This window comes from Dreissena polymorpha, chromosome 3 (assembly GCF_020536995.1).
Source record: "Dreissena polymorpha isolate Duluth1 chromosome 3, UMN_Dpol_1.0, whole genome shotgun sequence".
NCBI classification, from domain to species: domain Eukaryota; kingdom Metazoa; phylum Mollusca; class Bivalvia; order Myida; family Dreissenidae; genus Dreissena; species Dreissena polymorpha.
The window spans coordinates 50,333,729-50,361,389 of NC_068357.1; the positions used below are offsets into that span (position 1 = coordinate 50,333,729).

At 34.6% G+C, this 27,661-nt stretch overlaps 2 protein-coding genes across 2 annotated transcripts in view; both read left to right on the plus strand.

Annotated features, from left to right (window-relative positions):
- LOC127874089 (zinc finger SWIM domain-containing protein 6-like) overlaps positions 1 to 27,661 on the plus strand; it is a 358,176-nt gene that overhangs the window by 150,421 nt on the left and 180,094 nt on the right. The window lies entirely within an intron of this gene.
- Positions 1,367 to 27,598, plus strand: LOC127874095 (calpain-5-like). The gene is made up of 13 exons (XM_052418226.1): positions 1,367 to 1,449; positions 10,602 to 10,836; positions 12,108 to 12,239; positions 12,413 to 12,615; positions 13,253 to 13,436; positions 13,679 to 13,872; positions 14,281 to 14,358; positions 14,674 to 14,851; positions 15,491 to 15,604; positions 21,663 to 21,859; positions 22,951 to 23,078; positions 23,759 to 23,895; positions 24,776 to 27,598. The coding sequence occupies exons 2-13, from the start codon at positions 10,669 to 10,671 to the stop codon at positions 24,962 to 24,964; spliced, it is 1,902 nt and encodes a 633-aa protein (XP_052274186.1). The 5' UTR covers positions 1,367 to 1,449; positions 10,602 to 10,668; the 3' UTR covers positions 24,965 to 27,598.

Genomic DNA, 27,661 nt, shown 5'->3' on the forward strand with positions numbered 1-27,661 from the left:
AAAAAATATTGTCGCGTTGACATAAATTAATAAATTTGTACTTTACATTGGCCCGACATTGGGCCTGCAACACGGAACGATGTCGGCACGATACCGACATTCTGCGTTCATTCAACGACATTATACCGAGATTCAAAGTCTTTGCTACTCATCGCGGCTATAAAACTTTTTACATCGAACCGAAATCAGAGTTCTACGTCGGCCCGAGATCGGACCTGAAAAACAGGATGTCGGGATAGTGTTTTCCAAATATTAAGCGTAGTGGCAGAAAAAAGGTTCAAATAAAGCCGATTAAGGATATTTTGAGTATTCAAAATAATGCATTTGAGGTATGCTATGTGGAAAGGGGGTTTAATTAATGTGCGAAAAATGTCATTCTAGATTAGCCTGTGCAGTCCGCACAGGCTTATTAGGGACGACACTTTCCGCTTAAACTGGATTTTGGTAAAAAGAGACTTTCTGTAAACTAACATAACAGCGGAAAGTGTTGTCCCTGATTAGCCTGTGCGGAATGCACAGGCTTATCTGGAACGACACTTTACGCACGTGCATTTAACCCACTTTTCACAGAGCAGGGTTCATTTAGTTTAAACTCAAGTCTTCACATATTCAGATAAATGAACGCATTTAACAAGTTCAAACAAATCTGATGAAAGGACAGGCACACACTACATGTGTTCTAAAAGTACACGATCGGTCCTGTTACGATTGCTTTCTGTGTTTCAAACTACTAACTTTGTACAATAAAAGTAAACACATTTGACACAAAATAATTAATTTTGTTATTCGACTTAAAAACGTGTACATGTTTTCGGAATATGTTTACGTTTCTTTCCCTTGTCACTCCACTCTGACTTTCGATGTGTTATATATATATATATATATATATATATATATATATATATATATATATATATATATATATATATATATATATATATGCTGTTATGTGTTATATATATATATGCTTTTATATACAAGAACATCTTTAACAATTTCCATTATACTATAATCAGACATCAGCAAACGGCGATATACCTACATATAGCGTGTTCAAGAAATATATTTCAAACGTACGTATAATTAGTTTGAGAAATATTTAAGAAGATTGTTATATTGTCCTTTGTTAATACATATTTATGTTGTCTTTATTTTGTGTTTGTTAAAAAAATGTCGAGATGTTCAATTATTGTTGACAGGATAAACGATACAAAATCGCTGTGAACTTACCCCTTTAAATCTTAAGAGCTGTATTGATTTCAAATAAGACCATGCATTCAAGATGCCACTTCAAGTTCAACCTTGCAGATAAACGTTTAAACACTATCTACAAAAATATGATGTTCATAGAGAACGTGTCTATGCACATCTTTATATACAAATAAATTTCAAAAATAACGAAGTTTGATAGTCGGAAAGCACACACGAACTTGGTTTATATTGTTTCAGGTATTTTTTCTGTCTGCGTCTATTAATAAGATTAGTAGTAATTAAATATTTTAAGTAGTGACATAACTTATTTTAGCAGTAAAATACTGTTTATACCTGTTTTGTTAACAATTAAATTTTCAGAAACAAATCTTGTTTAACTAATGGTTTTGGAAAAGTATTAATTTTTAATAACAATACGTATAAAAATGCAAATAAATAGTGCACGTCCATGCTAATTGGATATATGAACAGTGTTCAGTACAGACATTTATTTTAACTGATTCATGTGGTAATTTAAAGGAGCCTTTTTCACAGATTTTGGCATGTACTGAAATTTTCCATTAAATGCTTTATACTGATACATGTAAATATTGGATCTAAAAAGGTCCAGTAATAAAACAAGAATAAAATAAAAGGAAGACAAAAAGTAACCTTTAACTGGGCTCGAACCACTGACCCTTGGAGTAAAAGTCTTACGCTTAGATCACTCGGCCATCCGTGCTCATACAACGAGTGATGAAATTTTTAATTTATATCAGCAATCCTCGTGGTGTTACACAATATAACGACAACAACAGAACTCTCCAAATTATTAAATCGTTTTGCGTTGCAACGCTTTATAATTTTCAGGTTTTTAAATCGTCAAAAGATGCCTATTCTGGATATTTGACAGCATGGTAAATGTTCATTATTACTGTTTCCTCACAAATATCATAACTTCAGCGAAAATTTGCGAATCTAACACTTTTTAAATTTTGTCAATTTACGAAAACGTGAAACTTTAAGCCATTCGAAATTATCTCATAACTCGTAACACTATCGATATCGGTTCGTACCATAAATCTGTACCTGTCCTTTTCATAAACGCATATTGACTTTATTATTTACCATTACCAAGAAGCATAATATAGATCCACGAAGTCGTAAATGAAGATTCAATTACAAACTTTAACGATATTAAAATTCTAGATCTTAACGCCTCTTGTTTTAATGTGCAAACGTAAGTATTCTTCGTTGATATTATATACCAGTATGCATTCATAGTCTTAGGAAAAAATACAGTACGTCTAGCGCGATTTCTGCCTAAAACACAGTACCACCGTGGACAATTTTTCGTTAGCGTGGTTATTTTATAAATGTTCTTTTTTTTAAAGAAAATGTACATAGTAGTATTGATTAGTAACTGCCATATTGCCACAGCATAGATGTGTTTTATTTCATTATTATATATGCATAATAAGAGCAATATGGCAACATGAAATACAAATTTAATAATTTATTTTTATATGTACTTTAACGTATCTTCGACCGAGCGTCGGTCTTAATAGTATGGTTCAGACGTTTATTTAAAATACAAAGGGATATAATATAATTTACCTTCAGCTACCTTGCTTTATGATTCACTTTTAAATAAATAATTGTTTTGAAACAGTAAATCAATAATAATCGCAATGCTATATATCCCTAACCTCGAGTACTTGTATATTAAAACCTATGACCTCGGGTCTGCTCCTATACTCATATAGACCTCAAATAACTTTATACACGACTTCGTTTTTTTTTAAAAACCAAATTAACATGGCAAATCAAACAGTCCTAAACGGACAAAAATAATTAACAAAACATGGTACTCTATAATACTCTGTTACAGTAATATGAACTTTACCTAAGTGTCAACGATTCACAGAAAATAAAACACAATCATATAATAATTTAAGGATTGTGTTTCATGGTGATATGAATGAAAAATGACTGCCTGTCATTGCATGATTGTCCGCAAACATTGCACCTCCAAGGTTGTCAATTTGTATTATATTCCTTGTGAATGACGAACATCGCCATGTCTTCAAAGTAAATACCACTGTGGTTAAACTTGTGTAATTTCTTACAAGTGTACTCGTGAACAACAGGCACTGTTTCTGATGTTTGTGTCCCTCTTTCATCGACGACAGCTTCCATCTGGGTGCTCTGATCCCTTTGAATGACACAGTCGACCTAGACGGCATGCTCTCTCACATCTGCTTTGGGTATGTCATCCGCCCGAGCTCCGCGACTGCACAATTCTTTACAGCACCTACTGTGTCAAAGCCTCCATGTTGTTCATCAATGTTTTTGTCAGGAACACTGGTTCCAGGGCGTTCCGGCTCCAACACTTTTGCCCGTTTGACCGTCGCCTTAACAGGATTGGGAGCCGTCCCCTTCCGCATTATTCGCCCTAACTGGAGGTCACTTGAAACGTCGTCTGTATAACAGCCCTCATCTTCTACACCGACTTCGGGATCTGAATCCCAGTCACTATATGCATCATCTTCCTTACCACCCATTGCACCCCCAAGCACTGGCAACCTCCGTACAACATCCCGTGCCACTGTCCTGATTAGGCCAACCTTTTTTTATTATCTGTTTTACGGGAAAATTTTCAACAAAATGAGTCGTGGAGGATAAATAAAAATAAAAATAAAAGCATGAAAAGTGAGCAGTCTACCAAAAAAATATAAATAAAACTGTTTAAACCGAATGTTTTTATTTTGGAAAATTTAAAATCTCAGCCAATTTAACATTATGTTAACTTGCATAAACCTTTAAGTGTTTTACATATCTCATTACACTGTTGTAGAAGCTTTTTATAATAATAGTAAACATACTTTTATATATATTTATAGGTAAAAGCACATTTTGCATGTATTTCTTTAATAGAGACTAAACACGCCAGGTGTGTAGTGTAGTATAGTGATCGTTAAACTTTTATTGAGTGTATATCATATGGATGTTTATAACAAATATAGCATGCCTTTGACTTAAATAAAAAAGACTTCAACACTTTTTACATTGTTTAATAGCTTCAACAACCAACTTTCTAACTTTCATCCATGGGTGGAATATGCACAAAACTACTTTTTATACAACAGACTTGCTTTACATGTATATCATGATAATTTGTATCAATCATGAGAAAAAATTGAGCCAAGTAACAGGAAAATGGACCTTAGGGCGATTGCGACCATTTTGGCTCCAAAATCTTTAAGGCTTGGTTTTATTCTAAATACTCCCCACAGGGTTTTGTTGAGTTATGTTTAAGGGCAAATCACTACCGATCACTGGGATTGACATAAGGGTGTTGCACATTTCATGGTGATGACACCTGTGAAGTTTTAATTTAATCGCTTAAAATGTGCAAGTAGTTTGCTTCACAAACTTAACACATAAAAATGTGTATGCTGACAAATGACCTGACCGGCAGAGTGACTCCAATATACTCGCTATCAAACTTTGTTAGCAGGGGTATAACTTAATATATTTACAGTAGTATTTAAATATATCAGATTTTTATTAACATAATTTGTAAGTAAACATGGACAGAAAATTATTTCAAGGATATCAAATTCGGTATAGAAGATTAAACACTTATCTTCTCTGTATATCAAATTTCAAATTAATGTAATTTCACATTTAGGAGACAAAAAATGATGTTTTGACAAATTATGACAATCAGCATAATGGACAAACTACACCTAACTATTCATATCAACTTTGGAGTCAAATATATTTGACCATATATCACTATGTTGACAAAATATCACTGTGTTAACTGAAACACACATCACATGACAAGACTATTTTTGCTTGATAGATTTTATAACATTTCTTGTCTTCACTGGTTTGGTCAGTTTACACACACTGCATATCGTGTTCTCTCAGTCTTGCTATGTCATCATCGTCCACCAAATCTGTAGCATCACCACAGTAGAAGCATATGTGGTCAAACAGCATTGTTTTACATTGGTAAAAGTAACAAACATTTATTTATAATAGTACTGACTGTTGTCAATTTTAAAGTTATTTTCATCAAAAGTAGAACAATAGCTCACTGGCATTAGATTAAAAAAAGTATAAAATATTATCCTTGGTCTAGCCACTGAATTAAACTAGAAATGTGTCACAGACACTGATGCCCCCACATCACATGTTTGGACACAAACAAATCTATAGTAAACAAAAAGACAAAGGGCCATAATTCTGCCAAAACTGACCGATTCTATACGCCTATTTTTTTGACTTTGACGGACATAGTAAAATCTGTACCTACTGTCATTTTCTTCAGAAGCTGTGATGAATACTTTTCTCTAAAAATAGTATTTATACGGGTGGTTGGGAAATGGGATTATTGATGCAAGTACCTGTGGTTTAGTCATCATGTTCATCATACATTAACGTAGAGTAGTAATTCTTGGACATTTTCGGGATGTGGATTTTTATCAATAAAAATATTAAAGGATCTACATTAAAAAAAATAACAATAAATACGCATAAACCTACCCAAAACGTCTAATAACAGCGAATGTTATGTACGGTGCAACCTCTGCAAACACGCTAATTATCTTAATATTAGTCTCACATAATATGTTAACGATGTCAGCAACTGTGTTATGAAGATTTAGTTTTCGAATTGAATTGACTTCTTTTCCATTTTTAATTAATTTTATCTTAAATATTCGCCAGGCTCCACATTATTGTTCACGTACGCCATTTGCAAAAATACAATATGAAAATCATTTGTAAAATACTCACCGATTGACTAATAGTGTGTGGAATTGGCTGCAATAGCCAATTAGAATCGCTGACGCTTTACAAGTCGCTTAGGCACAAAGCAACAACCCGTATTATGAACAAATTTTTAACAACACTTTCGGCAATCTGCGCTTTTTTCAAGCTTTGAAAAAAATACCAGGTCGGCGGGTGAAATGTAAATAAAAAACTCGAAAGTGACTTTTATGTTTATTTGTATTTGTCGAAATATAGGGTCGGGCGCTCCTGTAAAACAAACAATAAAAAAATGTTGGCCTTGGTTTTGTCGTGTCCGGTCCTGGCATAATGTCTTTTCAGGTAAACGGTCTTCTTGAATGATACGCCGCAAACCTTGCACGATATACTCTTAGAAGCAGATGTCATCATATGGTCTTGAAAACTCATGGTGACCGGGACATCTTTACACAACGGGTGAAAAGTTCTTGTCCTCAGGGTTGTTTTTGTTTTGGCCATAGTGTTCCTTAAAATAGAGAACACATAATCATTATGTCAGGAAGACTTTATTTTTCTTCTACCTGTTCGGGTAAAGCTGACCTTATGGTCGTTTGATTCGCTTGCTGGACTTTCGCAACGTTGTTCTACATTGTCAGGCAGAATACTTTCTGCTACGACGTCTTCCGGTATGTCAGTTTCTCCAAGGAGAAGCTGACTTCGAACCTTTCTCATTCGATCCGTATGGATAACCTGCGTTGCACCAGCTCTGCCACAATCTACTTTGTTCAAAACACATGTTATCTTCTCTAACACTCGGTATGGCCAACTCCAGTACGACGTAAATTTCGGTGAACCTTCCATATTCTTAATAAGAAAATAATCATACACTCTGTCCCCAGACTGAAACGCTTCGTATGATAGGGCTCTATCATGGTATTTCCTTTGCCGTTGAATTGCATTCCCAGTATGTGTTCATACAAACGTATGTACACTTTCCATGTTATCTTGCAGTTCCCAAACCCAGTTACATGCAGGAGTTGATTTGATTGCTGATGGCATTTCATACACTAAATCTAAGGGTGTTGTCGTTTCTCGTCCAAACATCACCAAATTGGGTGTGATCCCGGTGGTTTCATGTTCCGATGCCCTATATGCCATCATTACGTATGGAAGTTGTTTATCCCAATCCTTGCGATGGGTGTCGACATATGCACTCAACATGGTGCATAGAGTACGATTAAATCTCTCAACCATCCCATCTGATTCTGGGTGGTACGATGTCGTCCAAGTTTTCTCGATCTAAAGTAAACGACACATCTCCATGAAAACTATGCTTGTAAACTGTCTTCCGTGATCCGAATGTAGTTTCCTTGGTATTCCGTATTTGCATATGAAATTCTGCACCACGATTTCAGCCACTGTTGTAGCCTCAATATTCGGTATAGGGTATGCTTCTGTCAGTTTGATAAAGTAGTCGGACAAAACTAATATGTATTTATTGCCGTTCTCTGTTTTGGGAAGTTCTCCAAGTATATCCAGGGCTACGCGCTCCATCGGGTAGCCGCTTCTTGTGAACTGCATTGGTGCTATTTTTGTTCGAGTAGGGCCCTTGTGTCTCGCACAAACATCACAACCGTTCACATAGATCTTCACATCATGTTGTAACCCAGGCCAATAATATAGCTGCATTATCTTTTCAAATGTTTTCTTATTACCATGGTGTCTTGCGGCATTGCTACAATGCATGAGTTTTAACACCACTCGTCTTGTTTCAATGGGCCATTAACCTGCCAATACACAATATCGGTCCCAAGCACATCCCATTTTCGAACTACCAAGTCATTTCTGACTTCAAGTCTCTCCCATTGGTTAAGCAGTGTTTTAAAAAAAAGACTTTATTTCTCAGGGTCAGAATAATTAGGTCGTGTATTATCCAGGATCGATTGCTTCAGACGTGAGCCATCTGCATCAGAGTTTTGAGCTGAGGCAATATTATATATTTAATCAGTATGCTGGGATTCACTCTGTTCAATCATATTTACTGCTTGTATCAGCACACTCGTATCAGGAAACACTCTGCCTGCATTTCCTCGTTCTTAAAAAAATCATTATAGCCGTGCAACCGACATGGTCCGTGCTCTATCTTGAAATCATACGACGCCGGTGTGCTACCCGCGCATCCTGAAGCTCCCTTGCTTTTCATATTACACCTGTCTCCATTGATACTTTTCTGCTCTGACGCCAAGTCAATATGACAATGATACTGCTTGAAAAAGTCAAGGCCTAACATGATTTCACCATCAATGTCCGTTACTACCGCCGTGATCGGGTAGGTGTTCTCATTAATAAGTAGGTCTACCGTGGTTTGACCTTTGATATTAAGCGGCGTTCCACATGCCGCGAAAATGTCCTTGTCAAAACTTTTGAGGTCCGTACACTTTCCACGGTTCAAACTCCGGCCTGTGTTGACATCAGCGAAAGTGTAGCTTCTGCGGCTATAAGACAGCTTACAGCACAACCATCGAGGTGTGCTGTTACGAAGAATAAACCGGCCCCATTGAAAGTGGATTTCTTAACTTCACCACACTTGTCACATGTACTTTGGTCCATTTTATGTGCTGTATTCGTATTTGACCTTTGACTTTTATTATACATGGGAACATCAGTGTGCCTTGGGTTCCTTCTAGGTGTTCGGAAGTTATTCCGTGGTCTATCAGAGCCCATATTCCTAGATTGAAATAATCTCGGGGCACTATTACTTTGTCGTTGTAATTGTTGTATTTTAGATTTCAGGGACTTGAGGTCGCTCTGATGTTTGATCTGGCTATCGCCCTCCGCAGTACTTGTTGCCAGCACCTGACTTGAGGCAAGGTGCTTTTGCTCAGCTTTGTAGTAGGCTTCCATTTCGACTGCATGACGCACATCATTCAGACTCGACGGTCTAGCCTTTTTGGTGCGTATCCTCAACTTTTCGCTATGTAGCGAATCTAAAAATTGCTCTTTTGCAAGGGTTTCTCTAACATCGGTAAATTTTGGGTAAGCCAAATTTGTCAGCCTTCTGATGTCCTGGGCTAGTTCTGACAAGTTTTCCGCTGCACGCTGGTTTCGTTCTCGAAGTTTCATCCGGTACAATTCTGTTTGATTGGGCGGCTGAAACGATTCCTGCAAAGCTCTGTATAGTCATTGCAGTGATTGGACAAATTCCGATATACACCTTGTGCCTGACCTCTCAACAATACGGCAAGATACAGTTCCTTCTCTTTTTTTCAGGCCATCTTTTCAACTCTGCACAAGCATCGAAATATGCTTTATTATTTTACCCGGAATCATCATACGTCGCAGGACTCATAATAGCGGTACGCTCCTTGCTCGGGGTCTCCAACTGGGGTCGCGATTTACTCCGTCTTTTGGTCACATACTTCGGGGTATCTTCAGCATACTTGGTGTCCGATGCTCGAGTATGTTCCGAGATACATGGGTTTGATGCTTCTTGTTTCATACTCGCACTTCGAGACAGTCTTTTGCGATCTGTCGACCCTGTGTAATCCATTTTTAGCTTTAGCCCGGAGATCTCACTTTCTAGTCTGAGCCTTAGGTTTTGTATTCGAAGTTGCTCTAGCTTTTAATAAATTTAATATAAAGACAAAACGCATCGAGTTTTCGGTCTCCGCCTGACGCAATACTGTTGCTGTGAGTAATGGATTACGGTCTGATATCTAGCTATCCCACCTTGCTGCCACCAAATTTAATTTTGTAGCGTGTCTTCGACCGAGCATCGGTCTTTATAGTATTGTTCATACGTTTATTTAAATACAATGGTATAGTATGTAATTTTCCTTCAGCTACCTTGCTTTATGATTCACTATTCTCTAAAATAATTGGTTTGAAACAGTAAATAAAAAATAATCGCAATGCTATATATCCCTAACCTCGAGTGCTTGTATATTAAAACATATGGCATCGGGTCCGCTCCTATGCTCATATAGACCTCAAACAACTTTATCAAATACACGACTCCCGGTCAAGACCTCAGGTCACGTTGATATGACCCCGGGTCTGTATTGACTTCGTAACCTAGGTATGGAACCTTATAGTGCTTACTAATGTGTGTATGACGGTACGGGATTTATAAATAATTAACTAATAGCGACCTGAGCTGCTGAGGGGTAGGAATCCAACTTCAAGGTTCTAACAACGTTTAAAGAGGTTAGCCAGTCTGTATGTGCTCAAAGTCCCTATAGGTTTGTTAATAATATACTTTAATTACCTTTTAAATTGGTATTTATACGATGCGTACACGACCAAGTCGGGAGAAGAACTAACTGTTTAGAGAGAAAACGCGCGCCATTATACTGTCTTCTCATGCGGTGTTACTCGGACATTTCCATAGTCATACTGTAGATATTTACGTAATAGTGGTTTGACTTAAGTATGCAACAGCATAATGAGGTTGCTGATCTTTATCAACACAAGGAACATTGATTGTACAAAGGGATATGAAAACAACATACAACGATACTTTTCTAGGTATATTTTCAATAATTAATAAAACGTCGGCCATGTGTACCGGGAATCTAAGGACGCTAATAATATATGAACTAAAAGGAAGAAAAACCCTTATTATTGAAAACGTTTATTTCTTTTTAAAGGCCAGCCGCTGTAGTCATTGGTGATAAGAAGTGAAGACAATCTTCTTGTGGTGTTCCTCGAGCTTCAATGGGTCTGTTTGATAGCATAGTGCCTTTCAAAGGCCAGGTGTACAAAGACTTGAAGAACAAAGCAATCAAGACGGGGGTCCTTTTTACGGACCCTGAATTCCCACCGAGCGGTTTGTCCATATACTTCAGTAAACCAGCTTATGAAATCGAATGGAAACGACCAGGGGTGTGTAGTTGTTAAAGACAACTTATAACCAATACATAACTTCAATATGCACAATACATTATCGTGTTCAAAGTAATGAGCCCGTCTCTAATGCCATCCAGAAACTATGCGGTTTCAGCATATGCGCCTATGAGATTTTAGTTCAATACAGCCCCACTGCAATTAAGCAATTTAACAGCTTTTAAAGGCTCTATCAACCAATAATTTAACAGTTTATATTTAACATTGAACCAAAGGGCTTTTTCTACCATAAATCAAAACCGTCATTTCAATCGTTGATTGACAAGAGACATTCAAGGACCTGACAAAGTTTCCTTTGCGTAGTAGAAATTTATATATTGTATACAAATTAATGTTATGAACTGGAAAATACAGATGTTATTCATAGCTTTCGATGTTTTCGAGGTGAAGATCGATAAACGCTATAAACGAAGCACAAAACCGATTATATGATAACATTGTAAAAGAATTGTAACGTAACAAATTAAATATTATATTAAATATTAGTATACAAAATATTCTATGCATTGATAAATTATAAACAACATAAATTCAATTGGCAAAAAACATCCTACAAATGCTTTGGAGCAGTGTCAATATTTAATCAATACCGATCTAATTATGAAATGGCTAAGCTAATTGATGATACATGTTTGAGAGCGATGCCAGATGATAATACAGAAGAACACAAAATGTTAATTACTCACTGCTTATTTCGGTAATAAGACATGACTCGGGTGTTGTATGATTTCATGTAAATAGCGTATTATGTTACTTCGCTTCATTTGGGCATGTGGTTTTGCACAAGATCCCGTCGGATATTGACCCATCAGCATTGGGTGTTCCAATCTATATTAATACACTGTTCTTCAGTAGAAGTTAATAAGAGTAGGAGATTTGGCCGGACGTAACGGTCACACGATTTGTTATTGCCAATAGCCATTACATTTAACATACCGTTTAGAATAGTTTACGAACATTGGAAACGTTGTGTTGAAATTAAATCAATACCAAATAAAACGATATGAACATTGAAAAGGACTAGCGCATGTGTGTTTTGATGTATGTCAAAGATTATGTCACACTACTAATTGGTACTAGTATTACGTTTGGAAGACGAATGCATTTATCAATTACGATATTACAGGGTTCAGGCAAGCATACCGGAAACTCGTGAATGTTATTGCCACATTAATTTTGATTTTGATATATAATTGTGAAACCGTTGAACACTGTAATGCCACTAATTAATTCAACTGCGTGTATGACAGGAGTTAGTAGAAAAGCCGAAGTTTTTTGAGGATGGCGAGAGCTCTGACGATTTAGCACAAGGGGAAATTGGCGACTGCTGGTTCGTGGCGGCCTGCGCATGCCTTGCAAAGGACTCCAAATTGCGTGAAAAGGTGTGAAATAATGACGCTTAAATAATGCATTTGTCAGTATTTTTTATTTACTTTGCATAAAGGCATTGGAAGCACTTTTTTTGCATTATTGCCTTAATTGTAAGTATCAGATTAATACATTTTTTGTGATTAAAAAATAAATGTAAAAAATGTCAGTGTTAATCCTTTTGAAGATAGTACCAGACTATAAAGAGCAGGAATGGGACGAAACAAATAAGTACGCGGGAATATTCCACTTCAAGTTCTGGCGGTGCGGAACCTGGGTCGACGTTGTCATTGACGACTATCTCCCTACACGAAACAGACAACTAGTGTCTGTGCGTTCGAAAGCACCCAATGAATTCTGGTCAGCTCTACTTGAAAAGGCATATGCTAAGTATGCTCTTTTAAACATTTTGCCTTACATCGTATTGTTAAAAATAAAGTAATTTAGAAAGTCCCTTTTACGGTTATTTTAATTGTTATCATACCGTTAAAGTTAGTAAATTAAAGTATGTTAACGTAATAGCTTCAATATAATTCTTCTAAAATGCATCGCAAATACCCGTGTTTTTTTTACAAGTATACATTACATACGTGTGTGCGTGTGTGTCTGCATGTTTCGAAGTTTATAGGTCCTTTTGCGCCTGAGGCTGCATTATGTGACGACCCAGATTGTGTCCCAGCACTCCTACATAATTAAACTTATTAGATGTACTAACGCTGGGAAGAATTTTGAAATATAGCTACAAATGCCAATTTGATGTTTTCTCACCGATATTCACATTTGGTTAAGTATAATGCTGTGTGTAGGGGTTGGGGGGGGGGGGACCGGAGTACCCGTGGGAAACCCCACATGTCAGTTATGGCGACCACTTATCAGGCTCACATGCGCCGTGAGCGGGAATTGAGCCCAGGTCGCCTAGGTGAGATACGCATGTACCAACCACTGCGCTTACCCGACAGCCTATATTCAATTCACGTATATATATGAATAACAACTTTTGTGAATACAATAAGCAAAACTATTCCAGGTTAGCTGGCTGTTATGAATCTCTTAATGGAGGGAGCGTAAAAGATGCCCTTGTAGATATGACAGGCGGCGTTGGAGAATCGCTCAAGATCGCGGATTACACAACGCACGAACAGCGGAAAGAATTGTTTCGCATCCTCCAAACATCCAAGGCGAAAAATGCCTTAATGAGTGCAGGAATAGATGTATGTTTTGCGTGTGTGTTTGTTGTTTCTTGCTATTATACTTGCAAATATGCACCTTTAACGTTGGATATTATTGAACAGAATTTTCATTTAAACGTTTTGAAAATGACTTTGAAAAGCATTATATGCAGCATTATCTTCATTTCTCTCTGATATGATCCCATCATTATTTAATTAATCTATATAATAATCAACATATTTCCTAACGTTGTTCTGATGCGGATACCTGTTAATGTTATTAGCAGGCCTCTGGGGAAGACAAGGAGGCTAAGATGTCATGTGGTCTGGTGAAAGGCCACGCTTACAGTGTCACCGCAGTGAAGGAAATAAAGCTGGGCAAGGGACTATTAGCATTCTTTAAACGCGAAACGTTGGAGATGGTTCGATGTAGGAATCCGTGGGGCGAAACAGAATGGAACGGGGCATGGAGTGATGGGTGGGTAATTTACTTGTAAAATGGTGAAACGATGTTGCTTAAAATCATTTTATTATCTCAATAACGAATACTTAACACGACTTATCTGTTAGTGTTTCAATTGTGTTTGTTTCTTCAATAAGGTTTGTCTTGATATGAATTTACCAATAACGGTTAACATTTGTGTTTGTAATTGCTAAATATTGATTATAAAATGTAAACACGATTCTGGAAAGCACAATTGCAATACTCATAAGATACACTACACAAAACAAAGCGAAATGGTGTTAATCTATTTTGAAAAAGATATTGATTGAATGACCTCGTAGGATAGAAACTTAAAATGAACTTGGCTTCCATGAAGACTTGATTGATTTGTTAATATTTTACGAACTTATGCTAATTAATAAAATTTATTTTTCTTTGCAGATCACAAGAGTGGAAAGAGGTTAGCGAAGGAAGGAAGAAGGAAATAGGACTGACATTTGATGACAACGGAGAATTTTGGTGAGTTAATTATACGTCGCAATATTTGATGAACAAGATTTTTATAACCAGTGTAATATTCTGACATAATATTCTAAGGGGTATTGTAAGTCAAGCAGTTTATATAGAGATGATCGTTTCATGAATATTGTCATCATTTACTAGTATTTGATAAATATTGTAAAATCATATGGTCATAGTCGAGCGTCATAGTTATCGTGGATCTAAGATATTCCTGTCTCAAATATATGGATTTACTCAAGAAATTTTTTAAAATGACCAACTAAATTGGTAAATATCAAATTATGAATCATACTTGTACACAATTTTTAAAAGGATGTCGTTCGAAGATTTTTGCTGCCATTTCACGTGGATGGACATATGTCATATATTCAACCTGTCGGTTTTCTCGATGGAAAAAACGTGGAGGGAAGGAAAAGTCAATGAGCAATGGAGCGAGCCAAACCGATGTGGAGGATGTCAAAATAACAACACATTCCTACAAAATCCTCAGGTACTAAAAGAGATCAATGGAAATAAATAAATTTAATATAAGGACATATTTAGAAAGCAACACACAACTTAAAGTAATCACAAGACATGTTCTGTTATATCGATTTATCGTTTAATATATCCCTCAAATCAGTCTGTTTTAATAAGAAGGAATCCTTATGTGTTGCAAAATGCCGATACCAGCAAATATTTACATATTAATAGTCTAACAATCATGTAATAAGAACAAAAAAGTATTAAAAACTACTACTACGTGGACATAACAATACATTTTTATAATGTATTATTATTTCGTTTCAACATTTTACAATAAAAACAAAGTTTTGTGATAATCATATAGATATTTTGTATTTTGTTTCACTATAAGCAAAGAATATCATATTAATGTAGGTGTGAATATTGAACACACTTTTAAACTACCCTTAATTAAGAAATCATCTTGATTTGTATGGTGTTGTGAATATTTTACAATGCTTATCAAGCTGTTTCCTCTTTTACTGCGGGAAATTATGAATATATTTGACCTTGTCTTAGGTAACGATTCATTATGTTTTATTGTAAACGTGTTCTGTACACATAAGACACAGCAAATATTAAAATATCTCCAATATATATTTGTCAGTTTGTTTGACGTTTTCAGTACATTTTTGACATTGTCAAAGATGAGGACGAGGTGATGATATCTCTTGAGCAGAAGGACAAACGTGTGGAAAAGGGCGCCAATGATTTCGCGATAGGATTCACGATTTTAAGGGTAATCATGTTTGGACCTAAAACCGACATTGGGGTATTGTATGCCATTTATACAAATGCAGTATAGACTAAACCTCTATATAATCTGAAACAAATACTTATGTATTATTGTAATACAATACAAACTGTACGATAGAATTTCCTTAGTTCACATTGTGAAATCCGTTTCCGTATTAAAAACGAAAATATATTTAGGTACAACAACGGCATCGCCATTGTAAAATTCAACCGGTTCGGAATTTTTACACTGGTTGCGTTGGTGCTATTTAATGTTGTTTTTCAGATTAAGTAGTCATGCATTATCAGTAAACGGGTGCATTTGACACATACAGATGTAACCGATGTAATGGCACCAAATCGCTTTAAAGGGTGCTGAACATGAAACGATCGAGTTTCTTCTCCATAAATTTAGCAATGGTTTGAACATTGTATAATAAGTGTTCCTTTTGTATTTATGTCTAAATATATACCCATACTAATGTGTTCCTGCTTTTTAAAATATTCGTTATCATGCTCCACGTTTAATTGTTGCAGCAAATACAAAAATAAGTCATCGACAAATGTGTTTATTAATGTATCACATTGTGAAAATAAATTGCACGAGTTGGTTTAAAGAAATAAATACAAGTAACTGGGTTTCTAATCCATTCGAAAATCTAGGGAACTAATGCTGAATTTTGGCGAAGAGAAACAAATGCTGAAGTTCGTATAAGTCAATACAATTATTCATGATATATAATAGTGTATGTAGTGTATAAATTACAAATGTGAACTAGTAATTGTTCACTGTAACTTAATGTTTTCTCAAGCAAAAGTACACTTTTGTTTGTGCTATTTCATGTTGCACATGTTTTAAAGGTTCACATTTACGCTAACTGGAGCATTTCAACGAACATTTTAATGCAAAAATAATATGCTTCGATCAACAACATTATTATTCGGAATATTATACACACGGAGCACCACACTCATGTTATATACCTTAAAATATAATGTTTTCGTGAAAAAGTATTCATTTGGTTTGATTTAACAAACGTAATTTTTTTAATGCAAAATATAGACCGACACTTTTAATTAATCATTTAAAGGCTTTTGGGTTAATCAATGTATGCGTTGAAGCGAATTCATTTCGTAGTGCGCAAACGAATACCATAGGGAGAACAACAACAATTCGTAATTACATTTACCATGTGTTAAATCGTATTTCAGATATAATAGTCTGTTTTTGAATTTCCCATGATAAAAGTAGACTTCTCTTAAGTCCTGGAACAATCGGGGTTTTGTTTGTTTGGTGAGATTCATTTTCCGTAAAAATTCCAAGAGAATGTAGGCATATTTACGTTATTTATATTCAATACATTTGGAACATGTTGAACAATTATTTGGATGTGCTCACGACCCCAGAAAAAATCAGTTAAAAGATTCCTCATATATATTACAAAATGTGCATTTGTTATCATCAACAATCTTAATTTTATATAGCAGATATTTAGTATCTAAAATTCTATGTATTACTCTAGTATGTAACCATTGTATGTAAGTATTTCTGGTTATTTTAAAAACAAAGTTGTGCACATACTTCAAGTCGATATTATTAAATATTGAATTCTATTTTCTTTCATCTGAAGGTTTTTCAGTATTTGAAATAAGAGTTTCATTAGTTAATTTAGTTTCTGGGTAAAAACTAACTTTAGGTAATAAGAAATATAAGCTCCATTATTGGTTGTTGTTTTTACAGATGGAAAATCTGATTTTTAATGAACTCTGCTACAGATCTTTTTAGACCTTCGTAAATAAAAAAAATGAATAATGTTGGCCTGTACAAGCTTCAATTTCTTGCTAAGACATGAATTTTCCAGAGTTACATATTGTGTCTCTTATAATCGTATGCCACGTTCATACATACTTTTTTTCATAAATACAATTATAACCGATTTTTAAGTTGTTGTTATAAAATGTGGCATGTCAAGTTTACTTATTTTGATTTTGTGTATGTAGATTCTATAATATAAAAGCACATCCTTCCAGAATTTTGTTTAAAGATTATATACAACTTTTTCTATTTCCCACATTAATCATTTATTCAACATTGAACAGTGAATAAACACATTGGAAACTTATTTCTTTATCCATGCACGCTTCATACCTTTTTCTAATGAGTAAACGTCAATCATATTCAGCCCTCCATCTTCATAATATTTTATAAGTAAAATTTATTTTTTATAGACCCATTCCATATGAAGTTGTTAAAACAATTTTGTATTTGTTTCAATATACTTTATCCTGGGCTAGGAAGAGAAATAAGTGTGTACAAAGGGGAAGCAACACGATTTTAACTATGATTATCTTCCTAAATGGTGTAAGATATTTTCTTTACCAAAATTGTATTAAACTTTGTTAACTTGCTTTTTTGTTTTGAAAATTTAACTCAACAATGTTTTCTAAATCTACATAAAATATGATGTCTTACACTTAAAAAGCTGTTGTGCCCCACTGAAGTTTGTATTTAGTTTTAATTGAGTGTGTGCTATATTGTTTTGAACCTTTCCATATCAGATTTTTTTGTCAAAGTTTATTATCATTCCAGACTCTAAAGCAAAATTATGTAAAAACTGCAAAACAGTATTAAGAGAGATATCAGAACATACTTACAAAAGAGAGGTGGTATCTGCAAATTGAGATATCTTGTATTCAACATTTTCAATTTTTATTCCTTATATGTTGTTTTGTGTTTCGAATTAAAATAGCCTAAATTTCTGCACTTAAAATGAAAATATATGAGCTGATTGGGTCATCTTGGCGGCATCCACTTTCAATTCTTATGAAATCTGATATAAATTCATTGATCTGAATAGTTGTCATGGTGTCATCTAAGCCTTTTCAAAGTCCAATGTCATTAAAAGTCCAGGTATTTTGTTATCTTCTGTGTTTTTTAAAATATCATATATTCTATATATCTTCCTTTAATAAAGCCAGTTTAGTCTTTGACAAAACATTTTTAGAACAGTTTTTAATCTGTTTGAAACTGTTCCTGAGGCTTTCTTATAAAAATATTTAAAAGTGTTAAATGTCTTAGATTTTGTAAGAATTGCCTTGGCTTACTTTCTTTTGGCATGCATGTTTAAATTCCCTGTTTTTGAGTAATAATCAAGGATCCTGAGATGAAGGCATAATTTAGACTTCTAAGAATACAATTTTTAAGATTCTTCCAGAAAATTTTGAAAAACTCTGTAGTGAAGCCATCTGAGCATGGGGTTTTCTCATTTTACAATTTGTAGTGTAGCAGAGATTTCTAAAATTGTCAGCAAGCCTTGTAACGACTGAGATTAATCATACCTTAATTTAACTATTTGTTATTGTTCTATCACATCAAATATGTCAGAATCAGATACTGATAACAAAAATATTGATTTGTTACAATAGCATCATCGGTGTTGCTATAAATATATTCTCGGTTAAATAAACTTCCGCAACACCCCTTAAAGTAAACCGTCACAAGTTATCATTAATAGTATTTAGTAATTCGGTGTTATACACAGGTAAGCAATATTAATTTCTTCAATTTTTGACTTAATATTCTTTAGATATTGTTAATCATGTCATAATTAAATGTTGACCTTCCAAAGTCCTTAACCATGGGTTACTGCACTGAGATTTAAATCTTTAGTTATTTAGTCTGAATGGTCAGATTTGTAGCTATCTTTCATTTCATATTGTCTTATGTGCTGCACAAGATTTCTAGTGACAAGGAAGAAATCTAGTCTAGGCTTGCTGAAAAGTATTTCTTTTTCTCCATGTATATTGGTTAACATCACACTTATTTGTTGATATCTAGACTTTTATAATTTGAATAATCTAATTTAGTATCTCGTACAAGGTTAAAATCCCCACATATGATATAGGTGTCGTTTCCAAGTATGTCTATTTTAGAAAAAAGCTCTGCATACAAATTTGGTTTATCATTATTGGGTCCGTACATAGAGTAAATCTTTTTGTATCGAATTTAAATCTAAAAGTAAGTAATTTATAGTTTGATGTGTTATGGTGGCATAAATGGTTACTGCTGTATTCTTTTTAAACAAAATGCGGGCACCGATAGAGTTGGAAGTACCATGACTGAACTAACAATCCCCATCCCACTGAATAGATACCTGTTTGTCTTTTGATGGGGAAAAATGACAATCTTGTAAACAATATGCATTTGCTTTTTGGTTTTTCAAATAGTGTAAGGCCACATCATTTGTAAGATAAAATGTTAAAGTCAACCATTAGTAGAAATTTTGAAGTTGAAAGTTGAAATTATTTTTTGGTGCATCAAACGAAAGAACCCAAATTGCCAATAAACTTAAAAGATGACAGCTTGTTTTGGTCTTAATGTTTAAAATATGTATATCAAATGCAAAAAAAAAAATTCATTACACATGTATCCGCAACTGTAATTGAGTGAAACATTTACAAGTGAAATAGCATAGCATGCTGTTTTGTTTGCAAAATACTCAGTTTTAAAATGTGAATATCAAACGCACACATACAAAAGTAAGCTTTTGAGCATTTAAAAAATATGCTCAAAATTAGTATCTTTTAATTTAAATTATTGAAGCAATAAGAAGGTATTGAATCGCATGTTGTTTTATATAAAATCTCATGAAAGCTGCAAAATGTTCTCAAAAATAGTCTTAATTAATTAAAAGCATTTATGAAAAACGCATGCATTGAATAACATAATGATCTTACACATTAATCAAATTTAACAATTTAAATGACACAGTACACACATGCCAAATTTTATAAGCATTGCAAACTATTAATGTTTTTTTTTCCATTAAGTGGAGGGAAAAAGCTATTAGCGTAGTTACTTAATAAATTTTGTGTGTGAAACCAGCAGATAAATTCTATACAGTATTTGTTAAGTGTTTTTATTTGATTAATTTACAAGTCAACTGTTTAGCCATGCTTTTAAATTAAGCACATAGTTATGTAAACATTCATACATGTTAGATCAATATACAGATGTACATTCGTGTAGTAGCTAGATCAGATAAATGGATTATATAGTTTTAGAGGAAAAACAGTACTAAAATAAACTGTCTGCATATATTCAGCTATTGGAGTGTATCAGTATATTGGAAAAGCCTTTTACAAAAAAAAACAAACTGCAATGAACTAGCCATGCAATTTAAAGTTGTTTATTCGGTAAGATATTTTCACACTACAAAAAGACTTGATTAAATTTCAACAATAGTTCTCAGCTTAATACAATGTCCTATGACAATATTTTAAGGATATGCCCTTAATACTACATTTTATCTTTATACACACATAATGGGATAATACTACAATCAATAAGTCATGCAATTTAAAGCTGTTTAATCATTTACATTGAGAGATTTTAGGAATACAGAAACAATAAATTTGGTTTTGACAATAGTTTTCAGCTAAAGAAAATATTATTTGACAATATTATTAAAAATAAGCCCTAAACGATTAAATGACAGTTAATCTTAACATATAATTAGTGCGATTATAAGTATTTTCTTACTCACAAACGTTCTGGTATATCCAGACTGTCTAAATGAAGCTATTGTTCATTTCAAACGGTTTGCCCGGTATTCGCTGATGACACTGTTGATATTGTCAAAGATGTCGAACTGTAAGCGCTTTTAATTTTTGGTGAGCGCAAACACGGAGCCTTTGAAAATCCAAGTGGTCTCTATGGCTGGATGTAGGGAAAGTCTATTAATCAATGCACTATTAAGAGTCGTATCATCGTCAACTAGGCTGTGCCTCGCTGCCTTCATTTCCTTCCTCATGCTCATAATTATTATTTTTTCATTTTCAGACTTTAATTTCAGAAGCAATTGTCTGATATGTGCTTTCTTACATGGGATTCTATGAATTTCAAGTATTATATCGTTTTAAAGTTTGACTCCTTTATCCCGAGGTAGACCTATATGAACACTTTCTTAATATTGTTACCTTGCATTGCGTTTTTACCCATGTGTTCATCGTTTCGATGTTAACTTTTTATAATGACCTTATAAACTGCACTACTATTGCAGACTGACTTAAACAGGGAGTACAGAATCCATGATATCCTCGAAGAGATTTATTCGGGTCCATTTGAAAGTCTCAGAAGCGTATTCCATCGCGTCAAACTTTTTCGGGGGCGCTACTGTATCATTCCTTGCACGTTTTACCCACGACATTGCGGGGAATTTGTGCTTCGGATGTATGCATCTAAAGAATTACACTTGACGTAAGTGCTTTATATAAATTATTGACATTATGAATTAATATCCGCTACAATTTAAGCAAATCATTATAAACTATCGACGTAGAAATTTATATTCATTTTTCTGATTCTGTTTTGCCTGCTGTACACTGAACTTAAAAGGAAAGCATTTCCCTATGCACATGAGACGTTCGATTAAACTGACTAATTGGTTTTCATTTTGAGCCTCTTAACAGGTAGATTACAAAAGTTGCGGCAGTCCTTTTGTTGGGATACATGTACATTATCCGCTTAGATCACTTCATATTTATTTTCAAGATAACGTTCTTGAAACAACGCTACAGCAAAATATAAAATAAAGCGGTTTATAATATGTGTCTTGTTGTGTGAAAATTGGGCAAAATGCATGTGCGTAAAGTGTCGTCCCAGATTAGCATGTTCAGTCCACACAGGCTAATCAGGGACGACACTTTCCGCTTTAATGGTATTTTTCGTTTAAAGGAAGTCCCTTTTTACCGAAAATCTAGTTTAAGCGGAAAGTGTCGTCCCTGATTAGCCTGTGCGGACTTCATAATGCCCAGTTTTCTCAGAACAAGACACACACACATTTATATATATATATATATATATATATATATATATATATATATATATATATATATATATATATATATATATATATATATATATATATATATATATATATATATATATATATATATATATATTCTAGATCCAACGTATTTCCGCGGTGTCTCTAACATAGTGTTAGGGTATTTATGAATCCTGATCGGATCGTGCCCAAATACAACTATGGTTTCATGTTTGTAAATAAATGTTCATGTAACTGTCTCTTCTGTGTATGTCAAACTGTTCCAACTTTGGCGATGTGTTGCGGTGTTAGGGCGGGGTATATAACTGTGAATAAATCATCTTTTTGGGGGATGGGGATTTCACAGTATGTCTGCTTCATTCTGCATCGTAGCTAGGCGCACACACCGAAGTCTTCAATAGGAATATGTATGTCTGTTTTATGTCTGTGTATCTGGTTGTTTACACATATCTTTCTCCATATATATATATATATATATATATCGCGTCTGCACATTTTTCAGAGAACTCTTGCACGAGGATCCACAGCCTGGAAATTGTCTTTGTATCCAGATGCGGAGAAAGCAGGTGTCGGCCACACAGATCACGCTTGTGAGAGCTGAAGGTTTGGAGAAACAGGACATGGGCGGGAGTAAGAATCGTTTTAATAGATTGAACTTCTTAAATATCGTTTTATGTGGCCATGGCGTTGTCGTTAAACAAACAATATTCAATACATTCATGCACTGAAGAGTACACGTTGACCATTTGTCTATTGTCTCGGGAAATGAATGTAAAGTTAGGCGCCGTGTGCGATTTTTAAAATGGTTTAATTTTATTCGTTAAATATTGAATGCAAATATAACTTATGCAGTGAAACCCATCAGGCAAGGTTGCAAATTCAAGTGTTATGTACGTTAAAAACTTGTGTTTCCTTTTTATGCGACGTGGTCAACGTATTTATATAGTTATAAATAATTATAAATACTAATAAGAGTAATATTATCGCATGAAATAGTTTGAATATCAGGTATACGATAAGATTGACAATTAGTGAATTGGTTCAAGATTAAATAAATTGTAAACCAAATCACTCATTGATAAACAGTTGCTTGAATTTTTCCCCAATAAACTTAGTCGTGAACCGAGTCACTCATTGTTACAGACTCCGCGAAAGTCAAAATACACTACTGGAAACTAGGTCTGGTAATTCGTAGCTTTCACTTGTCCAAAGTCTAATTTATTAGCGTCGCAAATAATACTTGTTAACATATTAATACGTAACAAATAATACAGATTGTAATATTTGATGATCCCAAGATTTGTTTTTAGCTGCGGATCCGTACTGTATCGTCAAATGTGAAGGTCATTCCATGAAATGTCATTACAAGGAGAAAACAGTTAATCCAGAATGGAATGTAAGGCTGACGTTGTACAGGAAGAAGCCGAATGAAGACATTAAAGTAGAGGTGGGTCGCTAGCGTGACGTTTGAATTTATAATAATTATCTTCTGCTCCATTAAATCGAGCTCATTTATCGAACAACACCACACCATATTAACAAATTATCGACTTTATTTCAAGAAACATTTGTGTAGACGTATACAAAACAAAAGCCCAAAATACATAGTATAAAATTGTTATTTCAAACCATTAGCCAGTATAATATATGGTGTACAATGACATAACAAAAACTCGCATAATTATGTCCGCACGCCACGGTATTCTAAAACAATGTGTAGGTGCCCAAGTAAATTTGCACGGGCGCTTTTGTTTTAAATACTAATAGTCAAAATTATATTCAGTTCTTAACGGCGTATATCATGTAAATTGCTATATGTGCGGGTGTGACGCATAAGCTGACCTTGGGATGGTAGGTCCCAGGTAAGAATCCAGCCCAAATCCTTGATTGTTTTCTAAGTAAAAAAATATTCGACGCTGGCTTCTATCCACAGAGATGTTTTAATGGTCACCTGTTCGGAAAAATGATCCAAAATGTAGTGGCTGCATACTACTAACAGATGACTTAGGACGAAATCAACGGACGACTTAGGACTAAATCAACGGACGATTTCGGAATAAATCAACTCAAAAAACTTTGATTAAATCAACCAACAATTTCGGACTTAAAAAGATATTGCAAAATATTTGCAGCTGGAGTTTCACTTCTTTATATTAAATAAGCGGACGACTTTGGACGTAATCAACGGATGACCTAAGACTGAATCAACGGTCGACTGACAACTAAATCAACGGACGACCAAAGACTAAATAAACAGACGAGTTAGGACTTAATGTCACAATGTTACAGGCTATCCTCTTAATCTCAATCCTCTTGTGTATATAAAGGTGTGGAATTACAACTGTGTTAAGGATCAACTGATGGGCATAGCCACCGTACCCATGAACACGCCGAGCAATTACACGGGCCAAGTTGGCGAGCACAAGCTTTATGTGAAGGGGAAGAAGGGACCTGTCAGTAAGCCTGGGACACTCTGGCTTAAGGTGTTACATTCCGGTGATATGGCAGCAGTGTAGGAGTACCGTTTCGTGTATCGTCGAACATCTACTTGCGATAACCTTTTATTTTTTTATTCAATATAAGACATACAATGTATACATGTATATGATCATCAAACAAAGTGATACAATGTAGCAGCAATAATGTTCAGACATGTTATACAAGATATGCTAGTATATATACTTTTTGACCTTGTGGTTTCATTTAGATTTAAAAAAAAGGTTAATATGTATCTTTTTGATGTTTGTGATAGGTGTTTTTTTTTAAAGAGAAAACAAAACCAACAGAATAGTAATTAATAAGGATGAGTTGCATAAAGAGGGTAGAAAGCATACTGGACTTGTTTATGAAAGTTTAATGTGTTTCTAGTTTTGTTCAAATATATGAAGTGTGTCATTGTTTAGGGCTATTTCTTTTTCAATTTGAATCATCAGTTTTAAATAATTGATAAAACAGTTCATTGTGGGTATTTGTTTTCTTTATTTCATGCTGAATATAAAATATTTCATTTATATAATTATGTAATTCACGACGTTATTAACCTGTTGTATTTTGAAGGTATTTACCCCTAAACTGATGTATAAGAGAGATAATTTAACATTTAGTTGTTGTTTCTCTAGAAAGGTTGTCAACTGATTCCATAGAGATTGAATAAGTTTACACTCCCAGAAAAGATGTTCTGTTGTTTCAATATGTTCACTACACATATCACATAGATTTGTGTTGGAAAGGTTGCACTTAAAAAGATATTTATTTGTAGCTGTGATTCTCTGTATGTATTTATATTGAACATTTCTTAGTGTGCTATCAATAGTTGATTTATATGGCATGACAAATATTTGTTTCCAATTAAATTATTTTTCTCCAAACAGGTTTTGCCATTTAGTTTGAGCTTTATAGGGGTATTCCACTACGACCCGATTCCCCACGATTTGTCCCGATTTCCAATATTTTGAAGTCGGGGACATTCCTTGCTCAATCGGCGAAGATCCTAACTCATTCGTAGCTAGTCGAGGGCCGGTCGTAAGTGATTCCTGCAACTCGTTAGCTCCCGAAAAATCGTGGCCAGATTTTAAACGTGTTTAAAATTTGGTCAGGACCTCCAAGACTGAATTAAATCGCAGTTGACTCGTAACAGCGTCGTAGTGCGTTCTTGGGCGTCGTAATGAAATCGTAGGTTATTCGTGACTCAATCGGGAAATCGGTGATCACGTGATCTGTCTACGAATCCGCTACGACTTTGTCAAGACTCTCACGAGTTCTCCCCGATTGAGTTGCTAGCCCGCTAAGATTCTCGCGATTTAGTTACGAAACAGTTACGATTTTCGGAGAATGGGTGTGGTATATAAACAGAGCTTCTCGTTTTTACAGTCATTCAGTCGTTAGGGATTTGTATGAATAACAGTTAATTTGTTAATAATCAAAAATGGCAAGGAAAGGAAAGGGCAGGGGGGAGATAAGTACGAATACAATCGAAGAAGATTTTGATTTTGCCCAAAAAAGGAACGGAGGCCTTCTTACAAATGCACATGTGCACAGAAGAATGTAGGTCACATTGAAAAGAATTATCAATATCAATATATATTGGCGCCGAATTCATGGGTGCGTTCGGTGAGGTCTTAGCTTAGTCGTGACCGATCTGCATCGTTCGTAGTACAGTCGCAGTAGATTCTTACACATCGTAGTGAAGTCGCGACCCTATTCGCAAGACTTCAACCGAACCCCACGATTCGTCGTAACTCAATCGTACCAGTGTCGTAACTGAATCGTAAACTGTCACGAATCTTCCCGATTCAATAAATGTGATAAATCGTAGCGAATCGTGGGCTTGTTTTCGTAGTGGAATATGGCCATTAGAGATTTCGGCAGGGTTTTTAATTTGAAGTGTGTAAAATATTTTGTTCTTCGTTTTGTTTTGTTTTGCCGTTATGTTTTCTACGAATATTTTTTGAGTACATGGTGTGTTATTTGTATTGGTAACAGCTTTAATATGTATGGGTATACTTTTGATCAATGTGTAGTACATCAGGAAATTACTTGTTGGTATTCCGAATATGAGGCATAGGTTATCAAAAGAATAGAAGTAGTTTATTCTGTAGTCGTATAACTGATCTACATATTTTATGTTTTTTTCGAACCAATGTTTATAGAACAAGAGATGTGGTCGTCAGAAACACAATGCCCCCTACTGCGCCGCTTTGAAATAAAATTTCTATTTATCATTTGGCAGGTATAGAAATCATCTTCCCCATAAATGTATTTTTTTACATTTGTATGCTTTGAACATTCAATTATGTTTATGACTGTAAATGTTCTTGTACCTAAATGTTTTCTTTTTTTACATTTGAATGTGTTGAACATTCAATGATGTTTATGACTGTGAATGCCATTGTGCCTAAATGTTTTATTTTACATATGGATAAATTTGCTATGCAAGTAAGATAAGAACACTGCAGAGTGATTACAAAAATATTATTACAATTGTAAGTATCACTCTACACCTCATTGTAAATTCATATACTAACATATACTAACAATGCTCTTGTTAAACATTGTTCTTAAATTGTATGTCTTACCCACTGTTTGTTCTCTATATTGTTTGCTATAAACATTGTATATGTTTTATGCAATACAGAATATGGTATGGTAAATTTCAAGTGAATTTGCTTTTGCTTTACATTAGAAATGTCTATTATTTCTTTTACAATCCACGA